General features: G+C 41.2%; 1 protein-coding gene across 12 annotated transcripts in view; it reads left to right on the top strand.

Moving 5' to 3' along the window:
- Positions 1-5369: 5369 nt before the first annotated feature.
- The window catches only part of MAST2 (microtubule associated serine/threonine kinase 2), a 190026-nt gene continuing 169679 nt past the window's right edge, over positions 5370-25716 (top strand). For 7 of the 12 annotated variants that reach the window (XM_056815209.1, XM_056815224.1, XM_056815213.1 and 4 more), the window contains exon 1: positions 5371-5872. In XM_056815209.1, the coding sequence (XP_056671187.1) occupies positions 5726-5872 (147 nt within the window). In that variant the 5' untranslated portion in view covers positions 5371-5725. Of the gene's footprint in view, positions 5873-25716 lie in introns of all 12 variants that reach the window. The other 5 variants (XM_056815223.1, XM_056815215.1, XM_056815214.1 and 2 more) reach the window with 2 other exon arrangements.

Here is a 25716-nt window from a genome sequence, read left to right as displayed (position 1 = left end):
AGGAAAACCCCTGCTCCCTAGAAGTTTCTATCACCAAATTTGCCAATCTGTTCATAATAATGGCCACTTTGGTACCCAGGGCATCGTGAACTCTGTTAAGAGAGTATGGATAGCCCCTGGTATAACTACCATAGCCTCTAAAGTGTGTTCTGCCTGCTCTACCTGCCAGGCATATAACCAACATGCCTTTTGTGGCAAAGCCTTTGGTGGGTGACCTCTGGCTTACACACCTTTTGAGCACCTGCAGATAGATTTTATAACAATGCCAAAGGCTGGACAATATAAATTTTGTCTGGTCATAGTAGACCAACTGACCAGATGGCCGGAAGCATTTCCTACAGCCCGAGCCACAGGGGCTTTTGTTGCTAAGGTGTTTTTAAAAGAAATTATTCCTCGTTTTGGCCTGCCAGCATGTATTGATTCCGATAGGGGGAGCCATTTTACTGATTCTGTTCTAAATCAGATATATTCTTGCTTGGGGATAACTCCAAAATTCCATGTTCCATATCATCCCCAGAGTTCAGGCCAAGTTGAGAGGATGAACAAAGAACTCAAAACTATGATTGGCAAATTATGCACTGAGACCCATTTAAAATGGCCTGAAATTCTCCCTCTGGCCCTATTTTATCTTAGAAGCAGGCCTAGAGGAGACCTACACATCTCATCATTTGAGATGCTTTTTGGACATCCACCTATACAGGCTAAGCCTTTCTCCCCGGCTTATACATCGCTATTAGGGGGAGATACTACTATTGCTTCCTATATACAGGAATTATAGCACAAACTGCATGAGCTACATGAATCTGGAGCTGCAGTACAAGCCGGACCACTAGACTTCTTACTTCATGACCTGAACCCAGGAGACAACGTGTATATAAAGAACTTCCAGCGTACAGGAGCAACCCAGCCTTCCTGGGAAGGACCATTCCAAATATTGTTAACTACTCCAACATCTATAAAGGTTGGAGAAAAGGACTCTTGGATTCACTGTTCACATGTAAAGAGAGCATCTTCTGTTGAGACTGATTGACTGCATCCTATACATGCATTGGAGATAACTACCCATTGACAAGTGGAACTGTTTTATTCTGCTTTTGACACATTGAATTCCTAAATTTAATTTTTTTTCTTTTTTCCTTTTTTCTCTTTTCCTTATTTTATTATTATTCTTTTTTTACAATATTTTATTTTTCCCCCTTTTTCTCATTTCTATGTACTTAAGGTACATACAATCAATATTAATTTTTATTCTACAATAATATTAGTTTAAATATATATACTTGCTATTATTATTAATACATACCCAAACAGCTTTAGACTATGGGAACCTGCCATTTATTGATAATTGTTGTGGGACTATGATTAATGTTTGTGTCTGATTCTAGGAACGGGATCAAAAAGGAGCACAGAGATGACTTGGATAATGCCAAAAGAGCTCACAGCTCTAAAAATCAAAGACAAATCCAGGTAGGATTGATGCACTTCTAAGCCAATACTAAGGACTTGAATCTAGTGTGAGACTCAGGGTTGCGACACTTGACAGATGTTAAGATATAGGCCTTCCTTGTGTCCACACTCTTCGTTAAAATACCTACAGACAAGTACCAAAGGTTGGCTACCATCCTGGCTCCCTCCATCCCTGAGAACGAAGGTAAAATCAGACGAGGGAATGACACTTCCCTAGATATAAAATAAAAATCTGGTCCTTTTTTCTCTCCTATACTATGGCAACTTCCTGTAGCCTTGGCTGCAAATGGGGAAGTAAAATTTGCTGCATTCTGTCCTACAGACTTGTGGAATTAGAAATTACTTAACTGGACCCTAATACAGGGTCCTGTGGAGAAAAAAAAAATTTTTATTCTTGCTTTCTAAAAATTTTTGTATACATAGATTTTTTTGATATTTTGATACTGATTTTGAATTCTTTAATATAAATATATGTATATATAAAGGGTCTATATTTTTTCCCTTGAATTTTTCCCTTTTTCTTCTTTTGTTTTTGTTTTTTATTTTAATTTTGTTTTGTTTTCCTTTTGGATTAACTCGCACACCCCCACAACTAAAACTTGCATCCTCAGCTGGACTCAGTGTTTTTTTCAACACTTTCTTCAGGGGGGATTGTATTTCATCAAATCCAAGATTTAAATTTTGTTCGAGATAAATCTTCAGAGAAGAAGCTTGCTAACTAACTGAATCCAGAGAATGAACTGTTTGCAGAAAGATATCTAAACCTTTTCACTACAGGAAGATCCAGAATGAACCTTGGGGTGTGGTTGATTGAACATTTTTTGAATGTACACTCTTATGTCAAAGGGGACTGCCCCCTAATTGGCTTTTGTCAATGCGCCCAGCAAAACATTGGTTTGCTGTCTTTCTCTCTCCTCTATTTCCCCATATCTACAACTATTATAGTTTTCCTCTTAGTGGGCAAAATTTTTGTATACAATTACATTTAGAATTTTTTGGGGTGTAGTATACTTATGTTTAGTGATCAATTGGGGAGACTAGTCCCCCAATCATCATCGGGGGGATTGTGAATTTTAAAAGTCTCCATCTTGGTCTAGCACCCAAAAATTGTGCACACCCACACTACACAGGCATGTGCTAGTCAATGACAAATCAGAAATAACTAACTGCCTACCTGGGCTGTCCTAAGCTAGAGCCAAGCTAGAGCCACCATTGGCACTTGTGAGGCACAGGAAGTGAGGTAGGAACAGCCTCTGGAATTTGCTGACTTCCTGTAGAAAGGGCTAGAGACCAGTTCATGTTAGAAGCTTGAACAGAGAGGAGGCCCGCAGACAGCTTCCCTTCAGATTGGTCACGTGAGTCAAGGACTGATTCCTTCCACCTTGGCCCTTTGGGCCTAAACTCCCTCTGCCTTGGTCAGAGGTTGAGTAACCCCTTCCCCTTTTCTCCTCTCTCCTTCTCTCCCTCTCTTTTTCCCTACTCCTATTGTGATTAAACCTCCATAAACTCCATTCTGACTTGAGTGTTTCATTTTAGGAATTTCATAAGTAAATTCCTTGGTGGCCATTGTTCAATATTATAATAATCTTCTTAAAAGGTGAAAATTTTCACCACAACAAATCTCTTCCTTTTGTCTGACTTGTGGTGAGTGAAAGAGCTGACTCCTTTCCTGGATTTTCTGAAGAGACTAGCCTCAGGGGAGACCTATCTTTTGAGAGAGACTTCCCCAGGTCCTTGACTTTGCTGAAGCCTCTCCGGCTAAGGACTAACTCTTCCTGCCAAGGTTGGCCAGGGGCTGGGAGTAAATTATTTAGTGCTTAGCTAGATATCTTACCCTATCCTCTCTCTGATTTTCTTACTTCACTCTCTATATTTTGTAAATAAATTATAAATCTCTTTGGAATAAATTAAATTTCTGGTGACCCTATTCTTAAATAATCCAGTCCAACCTTTTTATAAAACAACCCCTTCCCCCCCTCACATTATGTACTGAGTATAAAAATGTCAACCTTGCAAGTTAATATGGGGGCTATGGGAATATAGAGCAGATCTAAAAAATATCTAGGGACTTTATCGGACTGCAAGCTCAATGTGAGCCAGGAAGGCTACATGGCATCCACATTAACAATTTGGGATTTTGGGCTGCAATCAGAAGAGAGAGTTGCAAGACTAGGGAGGGGGCAATCCCATAATAATAGTACCTTTTTGGTTTGGAGTGTCACATTTTTAGGAAGAATGGCGACCCATTTGACACAATCCAAAGGAGGGCAACTAGGATGGTCAAGGGCTTTGTGTCTATGTCCAATGAGGATCACTGGAAGGAACTGGGCATATATAGGCTTGAGGGGAGAAAACTTGGTGTGGGTGGAGAAATTGACAATACATGATGTCATATGGGAAGGGCTGATAGATGGATTGGAGACTAGTTTTGTTCTGTTTGGTTCCAGAGGGCAGGACCCTGAGCATTATGGGATAGTTAATTTAGCCTGGAGGTCAGGAAAAACTTCCCAAGCATTGGAACTGTCTTGTTGAGTAGTGAGGGATCTCCTCTCCTTAGGGGTTTCCAAGCAGCAGCTAGACAGCCAGTCATCCTTGAGTATGTTGAGTGGGGGTGGGGGGAAGTCCTGGGTGGACAGCCCCTCCCAGTTCTGACCATACATGCCATGGCTCTGAGAGTTCCTCATTTCTTCCAACTCAGTCCTATTTCACCACATTCAGGGACCTCCTTCTGCCATATTCTCAATGCCCCTCCCCCCATGGATAAGTAGTTACTTTGTTTCAAGGTCTTAGCTACCACACCAAATGTAGCCATATTGCCTGTCAGTGTGACTCAAGTCCCTTCCACAATTCAGAGCTGGAGGGCACCTAGGAGATAGCCTGGCATCCTGCCACAGCTCCAAGGAGCTGGCTGGGCCTTAGGCCAGGTGGGTGGCCTCTCTTCCTGGCCCAAATCAGGGGCCACTTCCTCCATGCCGCCCAGCACCTTTCCTTTCCCATTCATAAACTCCTCCCTCCTGCCCTACCTCCTTACTGGCCTTCCAGGACTTTTCCTTTTCAACCCTCCTTTGCTCGGATCTCCCCCTTCTTTGCACCCCAAGGTGGGGACCTAATCCCAAGATTATGTCTGGGGGGACGTTGGCATTAGCTTTTCTTCTCAGTTCCCACTTCTACCTAATGAGGGTAGATTTTTAAGCACCTTTTTCAGGTAGGAGCAGTCAGTCCTGGAATACAGAGACATACATTCTGGGGAATCCTGTGGATCCTTCCCTCCTACAAAGTCTTCAGTGTCCCAGAACAGCCCTCCCATTGCAGATCTGAGCAGGGAGAAATCAGAAGGGCTTCCTAAAGGCGGTCATTGCCACCCCAACAATCCGAGTCAGGAAAAAGTGGCAGGATCCCTCCCAGGCGCTCCTAGTGGGCACTAAAGGGGATCAAGTAGGGGCTGCAGGGGCATCAAGTGCGCGCTTCCAATAAGACAACTCTGAGCTCACAGTTACAGTGTGTAACTGCCCAGAAGACAGTGAAGTGAGGGGGCGGGGGAAGAGGTGTGCCAGTCAGCACTGCGCTTGCGCGTGATGGGGCGGGACTTTATGGGAGTGGGGTGGAGTTTCAGCCTGAGTAAGCGTGCCCTAGGGGCGAGGCCTAATGGAGCCGGGGCGGAGCTGCATTCCTGCGCGTGCGTGTGCGCCTGCTGAGGCGGGGCCAGGGATAATAAGGCGGGGCCTGAGATGCTAGGAAGGGTCTGCGCGGGTGCGCGTGCTGGGGGTGGGCCGGTGTAGAAGCTGGACCTGCGGGACTGGGCGGGATTTGCTGCCCTGCGCGTGCGCATGAAGTACCTGAGGGCGGATTCGGGGAGGGGATTTGCGGGATTGAGGGCGGGATTGGGGGCGGGGCTCCTGGGCCCGGCGCCGGTTGGGAGGGAGTCAGGCGGTAGAGATCTAGCCGCTTTTGGGGAGCCTCCGGGAGGCGGTGCTCGTGCCCGCGCCCGAGCCTGTGCCCGCGCCCCCTCCCGGGGGCCGCAGGTTCGCGGGACAGGGAAGAGAAAGAGGAGGAGCCGGAGAAGGCGGCGGCGGCGAGCCCCCCGAGTGCCCCAGCCCGCCCGCCCAGGGGCCGGCCCGCAGCCCCGCGCGGCCATGGTGGGGGGGCCCGCGGGCCCGGGGCTGTCTCTGCCTCCGCCGCTGCTGCTGCCGCTGCGGGCCGGGCTTGGGGCCGGGGTCGGGGCCGGGGAGCCGGGCGCCCATCAGCCTCTACTGCTCCCATGAAGCGCCTCCGCACTCGGGACAAGCCCTCGGCCCCCGGGCCGGCTCGCGCGGAGGGGGGGGCCCGGAGGGCGCCGGGGGCTAGGGCCCCCCCTGAGCCGCGAGCCCCCGGTCCAGCTCCTGCAGTTCCCACGCCCCAGGAGCAGGTAGGACGAGGACCCGCCCAGTCAGGCGGGGAGGGGGAGAAGGAAGAGGAGGGACTGGGGGACACTGGCGCGGGGGTCTGGGGCTGGAGGAGGTCGGGGCGCTAGGGATTGGGGAGGCAAGGACTGGGAGCCAGAGAGAGACTGGGAGGATGGAGAAGGGGAGAGCAATGGATGGACGACATTGGAGGGGAAGGGGGGTGCGGACCTTGGCTTAGGGGTGAGGAAATGGCATAGTTAAGCGGGGGGTGGGGGGGACGCAGCTTGGTGTCCTCTTGGCTGCGGGAATGACATTGGGAAGATTGCGCTTGGGCTGGGTGCGGAGCCCAGTTGATTGGAGGTTGGGTGGGGGAAGCAAGTTCGGGGACTCGTTGGACCTGAACGAGCCCCGGCGAGTTTGGAGAAAAATCTATGATGTATGTGATCAGGATTGAATTGGGGAGCAGAAAGGCTTTGAATAAAATATCACTTCTTAGAGGCAGACCCCAAACAATCTGAATGGTTTCCCCACATTCTTCTTTTGGACTCTTCTCTTGTAGGTCAGTAGTGACTATGGAGGAGCTTCCAGGCTCTCCAGCCCTCTGCAGCAGTGCAGACCCCAAATGGTGCAGTGCCCATTATAAGGCCATTCTCAAGATCAGGATAGGTCCATTTCTTAGCATTGGAAAGCTTTCAGTCTCTAGAACCATAAAGGGCTGAGATCAGGTATCTAAGATAGGACAGGGGCATTAGGACTGACTGGAGTTTGAATGCTTTTGTGAGGTGGTAGAAAGAGGAAAGAAGGGCATCTTGGAGGTATAAAGGATTGCAGACAGCCCTGCCTGAAACATCAATCTGGCTTTCCAACATTCTGGATAAATGGTTGTTCTGCCTCAGTCTCAGTATCTCTGAAGCCTCATAAGGTCCCATTCTGGGGTTGGCCAGCTCAGCCAGTTTGTTAAGAGATGTCCCTCCTGAGCTGATCTCCTTTTCTGCCTACTGCTCATTGCTCCTGGTTAGTCAAAGATATATTTTTTATTGTCCAGCCGTTTTTCAGTTATGTCTGACTCCATGTGACCCGATTTGGGGTTTTCTTGACAAAGATATTGAAGTGGTTTGTGATTTCCTTCTCCAGCTCATTTTATAGATGAGGAAACTGAAGCAAACACTTTTAAGGGACAACAAGTAAGTGACTGAGGTTTTATTTGAACTCAGAAAGATGTCTTCCTGACTCCAGGCCCCCAGCGCTTTTATCTGTCATTAAATATATTAAACACATACTGTGTACTAGGCACTCTGCTAAGGGTTAGGAATACAAAAAAAAAGACCTCACTTCCAACACCCTTCTTCCCAGGTATGTGAGGTTTGTTGATGTCTTTCTCTCACTTATTAGTTAGTGCCCTCATAATCTGTGGCATCAAGAGCTAAGACCTGGCCTCTGGTGGGATCTGGCTGACCCAGCTAGAGATTGGTGGGAATCTCTTGCTTTTCTCCTTCTGAAATGTTAGGGTTCTATTCATGTAGCCCTCATCTTTGAAGACTGAGCAAGCATTTTCTCTTAGTGCATTAGGATCCTAGTGGAGCTGGAAAGGACCTTTAGAGGCCAAGCTCCATTTTACAGATAAGGAAACCGAGGCCTAGAGTGATTTGCTTAGGCCACAGAGGAGATAGCTGATGTTAGAGCTGGGTTTTGAACCTGGAACCTCTTATTCCATAGCTAGCATTCTCTTCCTTGTACTTCCCTTCCTTCCAGGAGTTGGTCAAGAAAAGGCTTTCTTTGGTCTTGTGGCTTCAGGGAGGAATCCATTTCTACCTAGGCTTATCTTTAACTTTCCCTCTTCAGAAACCTGGATTTGCCCCCTCATGGTGGAGTCAAGACTCAACTAGGTGGACTTAGCTGAAGTGCTAAATCAATGTCAGTGATGATTTCTTATGGTAATGGTCAGAATCTGGAGGCATAATTGCCATCACAACCATCCTTGGCCCAAAGACAATGAATGAATGCATCCTATACTGTAGGACTATTGTCTTCTTATAGTATGGGAGCTGCTTGAGGGCAGGTCTTGGACTTTTTCTTTGAAATCCCGGATGCCTGACTCTGCATCCAATATCTGTCTTGGTGACTTACCCTACAGTGCTTCTGTCCGGGCTCCTAAGAGCGTGGAGTTAGAACAGGAAGAGACTTCAGAGGTCATCTAGGCCAACCTCTTCATGGGATAGAAGAGGAAACTGGAGCCCAGGGAGGGAGAGGAAAGGGCTTGGCCAAGGTCATTCAGCTTGTAGGCAGTGAGCCAGGAGGATTGGCTCTCAGGTTCTCCTTCCAGATCCAGTAGCCTCTGCATAGTTTTTCATCTCTGCTACTGCTGTTAATAAGTCAATTTAGATGCCAGAGTTGAGGGAGGCAGGGAACTCAGAATGGAGGGTCTTGGGGCAAGTGAAATGGAATGAGGGAAGGTGGTTTGGCCTAAGTCAGGAGTGTTGTTTGTGCCTTGGGCTGTTTTGACTACTTCTTGATTCTTTTTTCTTGCCCTGATCAAGGCTTTCAGCAGCTCCCATAGGAGGTAGAGGTGGCATTGATGGGATTCTTGTCCAACTGCTACATTTGACCTGGCTGTCTCTCCCCTGGCCACCCCCTCCCCCCAAGACATTTCATCTCTTAGCTCCTGGCATTTTCTCTGGCTGTCCCCCAAGTTTGGAATGCTCCCTCTCACCTCTTGACTCCTGGCTTCCAGGACTGCCTTCAAGTCCCAGCTTAAACTCAATCTTCTCTAGGAAGCTTTTCCCTGGCCTTCTGATAATTATTTTCTATTTATCTTGTATTATAGCTTGTTTATACGTATTTGTCCTCAGGTCATCTCTATTAGACAGTGAGCTACTTGAGGGCAGGGACTGTCTTTTCCCTCTTTGTATCCTGGTGCTTAGCTGATGACTGGCATACATTCAGTTGTTTTTTAACCCTGTTTGATTCTTTGTGATCCCTCTTAGAGTTTTCTTGGCAAGATACTGGAGTGCTTTGCCATTGCCCACTCCAGCTCCTTTAACAAATGAGGAAACTGAGGCAAATAGGATTAAGTAACTTTCCCAGGGTCACCCAGCTAGTGTTTGAAGATTCAAACTTATGATGAGTCTTCCCAATCCCAAACCCAGTTCTGTATGCATTGTATCACCTAGCTGCCTTCCACTCCCCTGTACATAGTAGGTGCTTAATAGGTGTTATTGACTGACAGAGTGGCTCCTTTGGGCTTCTGCTGGGCTCATTGCTGCTCTGGGCACTGAACAGATAGGTGCCAGCCTTTGCCATGGAGACCACACACAAAGCCTTTTAGGATGTACCCTCTGTCTAGTGACTGAACTCAAGGCGAGGAAACCCTGTGGGCCCAGGCACCAAAGACCACAACTCAAAGCCAGCCTCGATTCTTCTCTCAGCCACTTAGTTGCCAAGTTCACCGATTCTGTCCACAGCATGCTTCTTCTGTAGTATCTCTTGGATACAGTGCAGCTGTAAAGCCAGTTCAGGCCTTCATCATCACTTACCTAGACCATGACAAATAGCCATTTTTCTTCTCCCCTAGATTGTCCATCTGATCTGACGGTCACTGTTCAGCTCATCAGACATCGAAGGCCCTGCATCTTTCCCACGCCCCTTCCTTTTCCTACTCATTTCTTGTTACTTCCCTTCATGTATCCCACATGTCTCCCAAACTGGCCTGCTAGCTATTTCCTGAACTCAGGTGTTTGATCTCCACTCTTCCAGGGTTTGCACAGGAATACACAGTCCCTTAAAGGGTTGGAAAAATGTTCTCTATTATTGGGATTGCTCCCAGAAATGGAAATGGTACCTGTAAAAGCACTGTTGGAAGGTCTTTTTGATTTTTCATGCCCTGGCCTTCTTTTCCCTGCTCCCAATGGGTGTGTGTCAAGCACTCCGCCCTTTTCTGATGAAGCCCATGGACTCCTCCACAGTGAAGTGCTTTAAGTGCACAAAAGACATAAGATTACAAAGGAAATAAATTATATTGAGATGCAGTTATTGAACTAAACACAATTCATTGACCCCCTGAGGTCTCTCCATGGATCCAAGTTCAGAACTTCTGCTCCTTCCCACCAATTAGATTTCTCAGAATCAGTCTTTGCTGATTTTGGGGAAGTCAAAGAGGAGCTAAGTGTGGGTTAGTCCAGCCTGGCCCCCATGTTGGGCAAGCAGCCCCCCAGATGTCTCGGGGTAAGTAGGTGAATGACTGTGAACATGGTTGATTGGAGCTGAATGAGCTGACCTGCACCCCTGACAGGCACTTGGCCCCATACCCAGAAATTCTGATTTATTCTATCACACTGGAAGGAACCCTGAAAGAAGTCCCTGCTCTAACCTTCTTTACTCATGGTCTGGCTTTTGTGTGAGGACCTGCAAGGAGGGATGTCCCTCAAGCAGCCCCAAAAGGTAGGCACTTGGGAATAGCTCTGCCTGTTAGAATGTTTCTTCTTGTAACAAGCCTGGTGTGGGCTCTTTGAAACTTCCTTCTGGTTTCCTGCCTCTGTCTTCCAACAGAGCATGTCTCATCCCTCTTCCCCAAGATAACCCTGCAGACACTTGAATGAGGCTCATCCAGACTCACCCCAGGGTAGGGCAGGACTGCTAGGCTCAAGGCTTTAAGTCTGGCTGATGTGGGTCACCGGAGCCCTAGGCGATAGTAGCTTAAAGAAGCTAGTCTCATTGATTTAGTTACTTATAGAAAAGTGGCCAAGACAGTTAAGTAATTTAGGAGCTTCTTTTAATTATGTGAATGATTTTATTGGCCTCATTCTTTAATACTCTTTCTCCTTGAATGATCCAGTAAAATGAAAGAACTAAGTGGAGATGATTCAATCCAATAAAGTTCTGGTGTCTCCTGCATGCCTGATACTGTGCTAGGCACCAAAGATACAAAGAAAGAAGCTGTTCCTGTCCTCCAAGAGCTTCCACACTATTGGGGGAAAACATCTACCTCCTTCTTCCTGGAAGCTTTGTCTTTCTTAATGCAGTCTTAGCTTGGGGCTTCCTTGTCCCCCTATTTTATCCTGATCATGCCAGCATAACCTTCAATTCATTCTTATAGTAGTTGATCTTTAACCACACATTTCTCTCCAGTCTTTTACTTGGGGAATCGATTTCTTGAACTTAGTTCATTGATCCCTGCTGAATTTCACCTTCTCAGATTCCGCTCAATGCTATAGTATGTCAGTGTCTTTTTGGATTCTGATTTGTCAGAAAGTGTTCTCTCAGCTGGGTATCTTGTGCAGCTCTGATGAACCTGCCATCTATTCCTTTTTCCTTCTCATTGATAAAAATATTAAACAACTTAAGTGCAAGCACAGATCCCTGGGACATTATACTAGAGACTTCCCTTCAGAGTAGACATCAAACCTTTGTTCCTGGCTCTTTTGCCAGGTTAGAATCCATGTGATTGAATTTTTGTCAGGTCCTCATCTTTGCTAAACTATGCTGCTAAAATCTAGGTGTATGTTATCTTTGGCATTTTTTTGATCTAGCAATTTATTCACCCTGTAAGGAAAGGAAATATTGAGCATTATTATTTTTTTTAAACCTTTACTTCTGTCTTGGAGTCAATTGGCTCCAAAGCAGAAGAGCGGTAAGGGCTAGGCAATGGGGGTGAAGTGACTTGCCCAGGGTCACACAGCTGGGAAGTGTCTGAGGTCAAATTTGAACCCAAGACCTCCGATCTCTAGTCTTGACTCTCAATCCATTGAGCTACCCAGCTGCCCCCCATTATTTTTTCTTAATGAAGGTAGGTCAGCTTTTTGGGATGCCTGCTTCCTTTTCTAGATGTTTTCTAACTAGCCTTTCAATATTATGTTCTGTAGCTTGGTCAGAGGTTGCAGCCAGGTGATCTCTGCTTCTTGGAGTCTGGACCACATTTGTGTTCTGGCTTCTTCATTCACACTCAACTTGCTCCCTGCATTTTTGATGTGACCTTGTGGATGGAAAACAGGCGTGTTATTGTCCCAGTAGCACTTGAATGACTTGATGCTCTGTTGCTTGGAGAGCGACCCCCGCTCAGTGCGTGTTGAGGATTGTTTGGGATGATGCAAGCTCACAGGGCATGCCCCAGGGACCAGAACCAAGCCTGCATCCCAGCCAGAGGACAGGATGTTATCCTTTATAGGCTCATTCATAATCTTAATGGAGTTGGCTGCCTATATCAGTCTTCATTTTTTCTTCTCCCTTCTGGAATTCTACTTTGGAATTACCCAAAGAACAACCAGTGTGTTTACCATAGTTTTTTCATTTGGCAGTGGTATTGTTGGTCTTTGTGAATCTTGGTTTACTGTCTCCATTACATACAGAGTGTTGGAAGGAAAACATTATTCTCCTTAATAAATGTTCTATCATTTATAGATGTATATATCTTTGGAGAAGCAGGATGGGGGAGCAGATGGATTGCTGGCCTTGGAATTAGGGAGACCCGAGTTCAAAGTCCTATTCTGATCTTGTACTGATGCAAGGACTCTAGTCAAAGGACCTTAACCCCCGTAGTACTTCAAGCAGCTCTGTAAGACTCTTAAGTTACAGAAGAGAGATGCTACTCTTGTATCAGAAGAGGAAGGACAGAAACAAGTATTGTTAAGCACCTACTAAGTGCTTTAAAATATGATTTAATTCGATCTTTGTAATAATTCTTTTAGGTACTATTTTTAGGTACTTTTAGGTACTATTATATCATCTTCATTTTACAGAAGAAACTGAGGCAGAAGGAAAATGACTTGTCAAGGGTCACACAACTTATGTGTCTGAAGCAAGATTTGAGCCCAGGCTTACCTGACTATATTGTGCCGCTTACTTACAACACTGGTAGTTCCCCAACACTGAAGGAATCACACAGGTCCATATCAATGTAGTTTTAAGTATGTCCAGTCCAGTGACCTTTTGAAACTATTATGTATTTCTTTAGGCCAGAATGTAATCAGCAGGATTTGGAGGACATACCATTTATCAGATTGTGGAAAGAAGAGAGAATATTTAGTTTGGAGAAGAGAAGACTAGGGGGAGGAAGAGAGCTGGGGCTCCATATCTGAAAGGTGGGCTTGGGAAGCAGGAAGAGATGTGTCCTGTATGTGTTGAGTGGGAGTATTGCATCAATGTGTGCAAACTGCAGCGTAGATTGGAATTCTTCATAAGGAAGGAATGTCTGCTCAATTCAACAAACACTCATTTCATTTTTTTCAGATTTTTTTCCCTACTGTTCCTCCTCCTACCACCCCTCCCTCCCCAAGCAAATATTTAAAAAAGAAAAGAAAAAGGAAAAGGGCAACTCAGCCCCTTAGTACATAGCTGCATAGTCTATGCCTGCCAAACAAATTCCCATGTTGGCTATGTCTGAGCGTCTGTCTTTCTGACTGAATTTTAAAGCTCCAGGGTTTCCATCTTATGATCTATCATTGCATCAATCAGAGTTCTAAAGTCTTTCAAAGTTGTTTATCCTTCTATTGTTCATACAGGTCTCTCCAGTTTCCTCTGAAACTGTTCATTTCATCATTTGTTATTGCTCAACTAATATTCCTTGACACCCATATACCATAATTTGCTTGGCCATTGCCCAAAAGGAGGACATTCCCCTTTAGTTTCTAATTTTTGGCTATCATGGAAAGCACCTCTACAAATATTTTGTATATGTAGATCCAAAACATTTATTTTAATAATATAAAAATATATATGTACTAATTTTCCATTAATAGTAATTTTTCCCACTCTGCAATAAAAAAAGAAAAACCAAACCTTTGTAAAAAATCTTTAATGCAATCATATTCCATTATATTAATAGGCTACAGTTTGTTCAGCCAAACCCACTTTGTTTCCAGATTTTTGCTGCATCAAAAAGTGCTGCTATAAATGATTTGGTGTATTTGGGGCTTTTCTTTCAGTGTTTAACTTTATTTGGGTAGGAGATGATTTGCAGCAAAAAATATCCCTTTAATGATATAGTCATTTCTCATGCATATAATTCCAAATTGTTTTCCAGCACATTGTGGCCCATTCACAGTTCCACCAATGATATGTTCACATACGCGTCTTTCTGTAGCTTCAGCAACATTGATTACTTTAGTCTTTTGAAAATTATTAATATCCTTTGACCACCTATCTATTCAGGGAATCATTTTGGATCTTATATTTGTGTCAATTGCCTGTATATGTTGGATGTCAGACTTTTGTCAGTGATATTTGATCATTTTTTCTTCAGTAATTTGTCATATTCTATAGCTACGCTGATATTATTTCTATGCCAGCTTTGTAATTTTATGCAATCAAAATCGACTTTTTTACCCTTTTATTATCACCGCACGACTTGTTCAGTTTAGACTCTTCCCCTAACCATAGTTTTTGTAAAAAGCTACCTCCTTCCATTGTCTTCAGTGGATGGTCAGTGACCTGATCTTTTATATTTAGCTTGCCCTTCGATTTGGAGCTTATTGAGTTAATTGGTATAAGATACTGGCCTTAATCTATTTTCTGGCAAACTGCTTTCTGCTTTTCCCAGAAATTATTGTTGGATAGAGTCCTTCTCCCAATGGTTTGTGTTCTTGACCATTGGACTGCTGTATTCTATTGTTTCTGAGAAATAGAGAAGTTTGGAGGAGGTGAAAATTTGAGCAATAAAATGCTAAATTCTGATTTGGACCTGTTGAGGTTGAGATTTAGGTATTTAATAGGTATCAAGATATCAATCAAACCATCAATAAATAATTATGCACTTATAAATATGCTAGGAACCGAAGTTTCAGAGAAAGACAAAAATCATCCCTGTCCTTCTGGGAGTGTACATTTGAATGAGAGAGACAACATGTAAATAATTAGGTACATCCAGGATACATACAGGGAAGGCTCTAGCATGCAAGTGGATCCAGAAAGACCTTCTTCCAAAAGATGGTGGCTTTTGAGCTGAATCTTAATGGAAGCCAGGGAAATGATGGGACAGAGGTGAGGTAGGGGAACATGGGGGACAGCCAGGGCAAAGGCACGGACATGGGAGAGGGCCTGCTATATGTGAGGAAAAGTTGGCAGACCAGGGGAGGATGTGAAGCTAGAGTTCAGGAGAGATTATGAGGAAATAGACAGATTTGGAAGATGATCCTTGTACTTAGGAAAACAGATGAATTTATCCAGAGGGAAACAAATTGAGGGCTAGGCAGAGGTTTGGGGTAGCCACCCCAAGGAGATGGAGAAGGAGTTGTCAAACACATAGGAGGACCAGAAGAGAGCAACTGCATGGGACTCAAGGGAGGGGTGTGTCTAGGAGGAGGGCAGTGTCAGAAGCTGCAGAGAGGTCCAAGAAAATGAGGCCTGACATTAGAGCATCTCATTAATAGTTATGAGATCACCGGTGACCTTTGAGAGAATAGCATTAGGAAGGTGATGGGTCAGTGGCAGAGAAGCAAGTTTGTGGTGAGGTCGGGGAGGCAGCCAGTTTAGGCAAGTCTGTACTGGTCCCTTGTCCTGTAGGCAGTGGCTTTTGCATTTATTAGGTGAGCACTCTCTTTTTGGACAGTGAGTGAGCAGAGTTTTTCTTTTGATACTTTGCTGGGGCATCTCCATGGGCTGACTGGAGGTGACTGGCAGCTCTCTGTGGGCCTGATGGGAACGGCTGGTGGATCAAGGGGCCTGTCCTGTGGGAGCTTCCTGTAGTCATTCTGACCCTAGGTGCTAGAGGAAAGAGCCCTGTTGGGGCCAGGCGTGCTTGGGCTGGCCGTATAGCCTGGCACCATCCTTGTGCATTGCTGTTCTCACAGTGGATAAAACATTTCCTTATAAATCCTAGAGGAGTCTGGATGCTCTCTTTGCTTTGTTCTATCTTCCTTGGGCCTTGCTCACATCCTCTTACAAAACAAAACAAAACAAGTAAAACCCTTGTAATAAATACATAGAGCCAAACAAAACATTTTCCTGCATTAGTCATGAATGTTCTATGCCTTGGGTCCATCAAGAGTGGGAAGCATCCTTCATCAGCAAGAGTCCTTTAGTGTCATGGTCAATCCTTGTATAGATCAGAGCTCTCAAGTCTTTCAAAGTGGTTTGTCTTTACAATGTTGTTATTGTTACATCAATTGTCCTCTTGACTCTGCTCATTTAACTCTGCAACATTTCAGACAGACAAGCATTGTCAGGTTTTTCGAAAACAGTCCTTTTGGGCATTTCTTCTTAATATTCCATTTAATTTATCAAGTCAAATCAACAAATGCTTTTTAAGCACCCAATGTGTGCTAGGCACTGGGATAAGTGCTAGAGAAACTAAGAAAGATAATGTTCCCCTCCCTTGACCCTTCTCCCTGAAATCAAAACCAGTTCCTACTTTCAGAAGTTCATAGTTTGGGGCAACTGGGTGGCTCAGTAGGTTGAGAGCCAGGCCTAGAGATGGGAGGTCTTGGGTTCAAATTTGACCTCAGATACTTCCTAGCTGTGTGACCCTGGGCAAGTCACTTAACCTCATTGCCACTCTTCTGCCTGGAACCGAAACACAGTATTGATTCTAAGACAGAAGGTAAGGGTTAAAAAAAAAAGTTCACAGTTTAATAGGGGAAATAGCATGCAAATAAGGTAAATACAGAATAAATTGCAGTAGTCCAGGTTGAGGGACAAGGGTTTGCCCTAGAGTAGTGGTGCATCAGATGAATGAAGGCAACGTATGAAAGATTTTATTACGGTAGAAGGGAGAAGGCTTTGCAACAGATTGGACAAGGGGAATGAGGGAGTGAAGAGTTGAGTTGATCTTTCTGATACCTAACATTGATGTCACTGGGTCAAATAGTAAGCTCAGTTTAATCACTTTTTGGGGCATAATTTCAAATTGCTTTCCAGAATGCCTAGCCTGCTTCACAATTCCACTTATAGGTTGTTAATGTGACTTTTCCATAGTCCCTTTAGCATTTACCATTTTCTCCTTTTTTTCTTCTTTGCTACTCTGATGGGTATGAGGTAGAATGTCAAAGTTTCTTTAATTTTCATTTTTCTTATTAGTTATTTTGAGCAGCTTTTTTTTTTAATATGGACATTAATAGTTTCAGTTTCTTCCTTTGAAAACTGACTATTCATATCCTTTGACCACTTTTAACTAGGGAATGTTTCTCATTCTTAGCAGTTCCATAGATATCTTAGAAATGAAACCTTCATTAGAGAAATTTTCTGCAAGAGCATTTCCCCCATTTATTTGTTTGCTGTCTAACTTTAATTGCATCAATTTTGTTTGTGCAAAAACTTTTATTTATTTTTTGCCAAATACTTTATATAGTATTGGAATTAATTTTTCTTTAAATGTGCTATAGAATTCACTTGCAACTCCATCTGGCCCTGGGGATTTTTTCTTAGGGATTTCATTCAATTTCTTGTGCAATTTCTTTTTTGAGATGGGATTATTTAAGTATGCTATTATTCCCTCTTTTGTTAATCTAGGCAATTTATATTTTTGTAAATATTCATCCATTTCACCCTAGATTATCAAATATATCATCATATGATTGGGCAAAAAAGCTCCTAATGATTTCTTTAATTTCGTGAATTTACCCTTTTCATTTTTTGATACTGGTGATTTGATTCTCTCCTTTCCTTTTTAAAATCAAATTAACCAATGTTCTATTTTATTTGTTTTTTTTTTCCCCCATGGAATCAACTTCTAATCCTATTTATTAGTTCAATGGTTCTTTTACTTTTACTTTTATTAATTTCTCCTTTAATTTTTTTTTTAGGATTTCCAATATAATATTTAATTGTGGATTTATAATTTGTTCTTTTTCTAGTTTTTTTAGTTGTATGCCCAATTAATTGATATGCTTTTTTGCTATTTTACTGATATAAGTATTCAGGGATATACATTTCCACCTAAGTGCTTTGGCTATATCTCATAAATTTTGATATGTTGTCTTGTCATTTTCTTTAATGAAATCAGTGATTGTTTCTATAATTGGTTCTTTGACTCACCAGCTTTGAATAATTAAGATTATTTAGCTTTCAATTAATTTTAATTTCCTTTTCACGAATCCTTATTGATTATAATTTTTATTGCATTATGATTCGAAAAAAGTTAAATTTATTATTTCCGCTTTTCTGCATCTGGTTGTGAAGTTTTTACGACCTAGTTCATTGTCAGTTTTTGTGTATGTATCATGTACTTTTTATTTATCCCCATTCAGTTTTCTCCAGATAACTATTAAATCTAACTTTTCTAAATTTTCATTCACTTCCTTTTCTTCTTTCTTCTTTATTTTTTATTAGATTAATATAGTTCTGATAGAGAAAGATGGAGGTCCCCCACTAGTATAGTTTTACTGTCTATTTCCTCCTTACACTTCTTTAATTTCTCCTTTCAAAATCTGGAGGCTATACCATTTGGTGTATATATATTAAGTACTGATATTACTTCATTGTCTCTACTACATTTTATCAAGATGTAATTACCTTCTTTATCTCTTTTAAACAGGTCTATTTTTGCTTTAGCTTTGTCTGAGATAATAATTACTTCTCCTGCTTTTTTAAAAAATCTCATTAGAAGCCCAATAGATTCTGTTCTATCCCTTACCTTTCTGTGTGTGTGTCTGTCTCAAATGTGTTTCTTGTAAACAACATATCATAGAATTCTAGTTTTTAATCCAGTCTGATATTTGCTTCTGTTTTATGGGTGAGTTCATACTATTTAAATTATTCCCAGTTATGATTACCATCTGTGTATTCTCCTCCATATTGTTTTCCTTTTTTAATCCTGCCCTTTCTCCTTTCTCTCTGTCCCTCTACACAAGTGTTTTGCTTTTAATCACTCCCCTCATTCCCTCTCCCTTATATTACTCCCCTTCCCAACATCACCCTTATTCCCCTCTTACTCTATAGATCTTTTAATCACTCCCCCAACTTCCTCACCTTTCTTATTCCCCTTCTACTTCTTTATAGGGTAAGACAGGATTCTGTAGCATTGCCCATCACCACCTTCTTCCTCCCCTCTGCTGTAATAGATTTTTTCCCCCTTCTATGCCTCTTTATGTGATATAATTTAGCTCATTTTATCTCTCTTCTCATTTCTCTCAGTGCAGTCCTTTTTCAGTCTTTGATTTTTTTGCATATCATCCTAAACAGCTTATTACCACACCCTCTGTTTATGCATACTTCTTCTAATTACTATAATAATGATGAAAATTTTAAGAGTTACAAATATTATCTTTGACCTTATTGAATTCTTTAAATTTTTTGTCTTTCTTATTTACCTTTTTTATTATTCTCTTGAATTTTGTATTTGGACATCAGATTTTCTATTTAGATCTTTACTTTTCTTTAGGAATGCTTGGAAATCTTCTATTTTATTAAATGACTACATTTTCCCTTGAAATAATATAGTCAGTTTTGATGGGTAGGTGATTCTTGGTTGCAAATCCAGTTCACGTGCCTTCCGGAAAATCATATTGCATGCCTTCCAATCCTTCAATGTAGAAGCTGCCAGATTCTGAATAATCCTGACGGGTATTCCATGATATTTGAATTGTTTCTTTCTGGCTGCTTACAATATTTTCCCCTTGGCCTATGAGCTTTTGAACTTGACTATAACATTCTTGGGAGTTGTCATTTGGGGATTTATTACAGGAGGTGATCTGTGGATTCTTTCCATTTCTATTTACCTTCTTGTTCAAGAATATTAGGGCAGTTTTCTTTGATAATTTCTTATAATATGATGTCTAGACTTTTTTTTTTATGACTTTCAGGTAGTTCAATAATTCTTAGATCATCTCTCTTGGATCCATTTTCCAGGTCAGTTGTTTTTTCAATGAAATAGTTTATATTTTCTATTATTTTTCATTCTTTTGATTTTGTTTTGTGATATCTCATTAAATCATTAACTTCTATTTGGCCAATTAAAATTTTTAAAGAATTCTTTTCTTCCATGACCTTTTGATCCTCATTTTCCATTTGATCCATTCTACTTTTCATGGAACTTTTTTCTTCATTGGATTTTTGTGTCTTTTTCCAATTGACCAATTTTGTTTTTTAAGTTGTTATTTTCTTTTTGTATTACTTTTATTTCTTTTTCCCATTTTTCTTCCACTTATCCTATTTGATTTTTTAATTCCTTTTTAAGCTCTTTGAGTGCTCGAGACCAATTCCCATTTTTCTTTGAAGTTTTGCAAACTTGGTTGCTTTGATCTTACTGTCCCCTACTGAATCTGAACCTTGTTCTTATTTATCTCCATACACATTTTCTTTGGTTACATGTTTCTTTTGCTGTTTGCTCATTTTCCCAGCCTTTTTTTCCCCCCTGTGTACTGGGAGTTCTGAAAACTGTTGATTCTGTCTCTTCTGCTAATGGCTTGCAGACTCAGTGCTCTGAGCTATTTTGCCCTAGGGGCTAGGGACTTGAGAGGTTCAGGAGCTATGAACTTTGGGGCCTCACTTTGGGTTGATATAAGCACTTGGGACTTAAAGGAGGTGGGTGTTGGGTGCTATTGGCTTAGGCAGGGACTTGGGATCCCAAAGTTAGCCTGTATCCAGGCTCAGAACCTGGCACAGTAAGTGGAGGGCTAGTCAGCCTGCACTCTTCTGTGTGCAGTTTTACTTCTGGTTCCCTTTTATCCCATGCAAATTGACTCTTTCTGCCTAACTTTGAATTCATTTTCTGCAGGCGAGCGCCCTCACTTCATCTCTTTCTTGGTTCTGTGACTCAGGTTATTTTGAGGTGCTCTTTTAAGGTTGGTTTGAGAAGGTTCTTGGAGCAATTCCAGCTTTCTGTACTATTGTTGGCTATGCCACCCCTATGCAAAACATCTTAAATGTTATGTAATTAAAGTTGGCCATTTTATCTTTGATCCTCTCTGTTCCTTGTTGGGTCATGTGCTCTTTCTGTATTGATAGATCTAAAAGGTTATCATACTTGTTCTTCTTTTTATATCTAAGTCATGTATCCATTTTAAGCTTTTCTTGCTATATATGACATGGTGGTTTATACCCAATTTCTGTCAGACTCCTGTATCATTTTATTACAATTTTTGGCCAATAATGAATCCTTGTCCCAGTAGCTGGGACCCATGGGTTTATCAAATATTAGTTTAAATATTTTTGTTTACTTCAATATATACCTGTCTGGTCCAATGATTGACCTTTATATTATTTAGCTATAATCAAATCATGTTATTTATTTTTGTTTTGTGGTATAGTTTGAGATCTGGTACTTCTAGGCCCTTTTTTCCTTTTCTCCTTTTCCTACACCCTTTCTTCCCCTCTCTTCCCCTCCTTTTCCCTTCCTTTGTATTCTCCTCCCCTCCCCTCCCCTTTCTTTTCCCATTATTTCCCTTAACCTGTGAAGAGCTCTTGAAGAAAGTCCCCAGCAAGTTGAATGACTCTTCTATGGAACATTTATGGGAGGGCATAGTCAAGCATTTCTCAGCGTTAGGCAACTTGTCATCTGTAAGTCTAGATCAATGGCCTCTGGCAGTGAGAAAGTACTGTTTGAAAGTACATTGAAAGTACTGTTTATTAATATGGCATAGATACTGGAACCTCTTCTCATACTTGAGAGAGAAGATGATGAATTACAGGCAACCCAGCTGAACTTTCTCACCCCCCCCCCCCCCCAACAACTTTAAGATAATGCCTCAAAGTAAATTTTGGAGTGATAGAGCCAACAAAAGGTCAGTGTGAGACATTTTTCCAGCCTAAGAAAACTTAGAATGTTGGCAGGAAGTTTGTGACACTGAGATAGAAGCCTGTTTAGAGACAGTAAGGGGGTTGGACAACTGGTTAGAAAGAGATTACGTGGAACCCTTTCCTGTGTACTGCTGGAACCGATTGGTAATCCTATTGACTATATGCAGTTCTGAGCTATATTTCTAAGACAGGGAGGTGTGTTAGCACTTGTGGTTGTAGGGGACCAGGGGCCCTTCCTAAGCAGAGACCACAGTGCAGACTAGGAAAGCAGTGACCACACTTCTTCTAGAATCATACTACCTTGGAAGCATCAAAAACTTGCAGACTCCTAGAACTAGTTTTGAAAGCAATGGGATAAAAAAGCCTGAAGCTTGGGGCAGTGCCTTTCCACCTTGAGGTGAGCAGAGCCTAACTTTAACATAAAGTTCGAGGTCAAGAAATAGACCAAAAGAATAAGCAAACACCACAAAAAGTACCTTAACATAAAAAAAACTACTACTGTAGTAGGGAAGATCAAGACACAAATTTAGAAGATCATAATAACATGAATAAAAATCCTAATTGACCCCATGGTCACAAGGATTCCTGGAAGAATTAAAGAAAGAGATGAGTAGTAAAGGAAAATTGGGAAAAGAAATAAGAATAATGCAAGAAAATTATGAAAAGAGAATTAATAGCTTGGAAAAAATATTGAATACTTTACAGAATTGGCCTAATGATTAAAGGCACAAAAAATCACTGAAGAGAATTCCTAGAACAAATGAAAAAGAGATACAGAAATTCATGGAAGAAAAGAACTTAAAAAAACAGATTTAGGCAAATGGAAAAAGAGGCACAAAAAGTTCACTAAAGAAAGTAATTTCTCAAAAATTAGAATGGAAGGTCAACTAGGTGGCTTAGTGGACAAAGCACTGGTCCTGGAGACTAGAGGTTCTGAGTTCAATTCTAGCCTCAGATACTTGCTAATTCTGTGACTTTGGGCAAGTCACTTAATTCCCCTTGCCTAGCCCGTATAACTTTTCTGCCTTGGAACTGATACTTAGTATTGATTCTAAGCCAGAAGGCAAGGGTTTAAAAAAAAAAATAGAATTAGGCAGGTAGAAGTTCTTGATTCCTTGAGACATCAAGAAACAATAAAACAAAGTCAAATCATTAAAAAAAGAAAAAGTGAAATATCTTTTGGGACAAATGACTGACTTGAAAAATAGGTCCAGGAGAGATAATAAGAATTACTGGGTTACCTGAAAGACATGATTAAAGACAATGGAATAATTTCAACAATTTCTACATAAAGTTTTTCTGATAAATGCCTCATTTCTTGACTATAAACTAAGTATAGTACTGAGTCAAATTATAAAAATAAGAGCCATTCCCCAGTTGATACAATGGTCTAAGGCAGTTTTCAGAAAAAAGAAATCAAAGCCATAAATTAGGTACACTAATGAATCACTGATGAAGTTGTGAACTTGTCCAACCATTCTGTTGAACAATTTGGAACTAGGCCAAAGGACTGTAAAACCTTGCATATTCTTTGACCCAGTAACACTGCTATCCCAAACACTATATCCCAAAGAGATAAAAGAAAAACTTTCTACGTGTAGAAAAATATTTTATCAGCTCTTTTTGTGGTGTCAAAAGAATTGGAAGTGGAAGGAAATGCTCATCATTTGGGGAATGACTGAACAAGTTGTGGCACATGATTATGATGGATTGCTGTTGTACCATGTAAGATGATGAAGGGAGGGGTTTCAGAAAAAACATGAGAAGGCCTATATGAACTGATGCAAATGCAGAGCCTGGAAAACATTGTGCATAGTAACAGCAATGTTGTGATGATGATTAACTATGAAGTCTTGGCAACTCTGATCCGTAGAATGATCAAGACAGTTCCAAAGGACTCATGATGAAAAAATGCTCTCCACCCTCAGAGAGAGAACTGATGAATTCTGAGTAAAATCTGAAGTATGTTTTTTGGCTCTTTTTTTTTTAACAACATGGCTAATATGGAACTAAGTTTTGCATAATTTCATAAGTATAATAATTCTTATTTTGTTTGCCTTCTTAGTGGGTGAGGTAGGGGATGGGAGAGAGAACAAGAACTTGGAACTCAAGATTTAAAAAAAATGCTAAAAATATGTCATAACCTTTTTTTCCCCAATTATATGTAACAATTTTTAACATTTGTTTTCCAAAATTATGAGTTCTAAATTCTTTCCCTTCCAATCTTTCTCCTCCTTGAAAGAGTAAGCAAATTGATCTAGTTTATATATTTGTAATTATGATCACACAAAATATATTTCCACATTGGACATTGGACATATTGTGGAAGAAGACCCATATAAAACAAAGGAAAAATCCATTAATAAAACAAAAAGTAGTATGATTTCATCTGCAAGGAATGTTAAAAATTAACAAATAATAAATTAAATATAAAAAAAATTAGTGAAGGGCCAAGGTCATCTAATTTATTTTTATTTTTTTATTTTTTTTATTTTTTAAATAATATTTTATTTGATCATTTCCAAGCATTATTCATTAAAGACAAAGATCATTTTCTTTTCCTCCCCCCAAACCCCCATAGCCGACGCGTGATTCCACTGGGTGTCACATGTGTTCTTGATTTGAACCCATTTCTATGTTGTCAATATTTGCATTAGAGTTTCATTTAGAGTCTCTCCTCTGTCATGTCCCCTCAACCGCTGTAGTCAGGCAGTTGCTTTTCCTCGGTGTTTCCACTCCCATAGTTTATCCTTTGCTTATGAATAGTGTTTTTTCTCCTAGATCCCTGCAGATTGTTCAGGGACATTACACCACCACCAATGGAGAAGTCCATTACATTCGATTATACCACAGTGTATTAGTCTCTGTGTACAATGTTCTCCTGGTTCTGCTCCTCTCGCTCTGCATCACTTTCTGGAGGTTGTTCCATTCTCCATGGAATTCCTCCACTTTATTATTCCTTTTTAGCACAATAGTATTCCATCACTAACATATACCACAATTTGCTCAGCCATTCCCCAAATGATGGGCATACCCTCGCTTTCCAGCTTTTGGCCACCACAAAGAGCGCAGCTATGAATATTCTTGTACAAGTCTTTTTCTCCATTATCTCTTTGGGGTACAGACCCAGCAGTGCTATGGCTGGGTCAAAGGGTAGATATTCTTTTGTTGCCCTTTGGGCATAGTTCCAAATTGCCCTCCAGAATGGTTGGATCAGTTCACAACCCCACCAGCAGTGGATTAGTGTCCCTACTTTGCGGAATCCCCTCCAGCATTCATTACTTTCCTTTGCTGTCATGTTAGCCAATCTGCTAGGTGTGAGGTGATACCTCAGAGTTGTTTTGATTTGCATCTCTCTGATTATAAGAGATTTAGAACACTTCTTCATGTGCTTGTTAATAGTTTTGATTTCTTTATCTGAGAACTGCCTATCCATTTCCCTTGCCCATTTATCAATTGGAGAATGGCTTGATTTTTTGTACAATTGATTTAGCTCATTATAAATATGAGTAATTAAACCTTTGTCAGAGGTCCCACAATTATTTTTAAACAATGAGTGGCATCATTTTTATGGTCTAAAGCTTTTTGGGTATGCATTGACATTAGGGCAAATGTATTTTAAACCTATATTACTGCAAAAATCAAAAAAGGTAAAGATCTCAATACTGGTGACACGTGCTTCAAATATAAAAAGAGCAAAAATAATATTATTGCACATGCAAGGAAAAACAATAATAAAAAAATTAAAAAATAAAAAATATATAGCTTACAATCATTGACACACTGTGTAAGATAAGGATAGGTAGAATACAAAGGTTTCTCACCCCCAAATGAGATCCATTTCCTTTTTAACTTAAGCACTGTGAAAGTACAAATGATTTTAAAAATAAAACAGTAATACAGTAGATAATGCACATTCAAAGAAGTACCAAAGTCCCCAAAATTCACAATAGCCCAGCTAATTACAATAGCAAACAGACCCACTATCATATTTCATATAAGTTGCTGTATGACAAAAAAACCCCCAATGAACTGATGGCTATTTGTCACAATTTTTACAGACATAGCAAATTTTCAACCTTGGCAAATATATTTTTAAACAAAGTAAAACTTATTTGGGTCTAAAACATCACAAAGAAATCTAGATTGTTCTGGTGGAAATAAATTAACTTGAAGAGGTTTTTCAGGCTCTCTTTTTTCGGCT

This window comes from Monodelphis domestica, chromosome 2 (genome assembly GCF_027887165.1).
Source record: "Monodelphis domestica isolate mMonDom1 chromosome 2, mMonDom1.pri, whole genome shotgun sequence".
Classification (NCBI taxonomy): domain Eukaryota; kingdom Metazoa; phylum Chordata; class Mammalia; order Didelphimorphia; family Didelphidae; genus Monodelphis; species Monodelphis domestica.
This window is presented reverse-complemented; position numbering and strand designations above follow the sequence as displayed.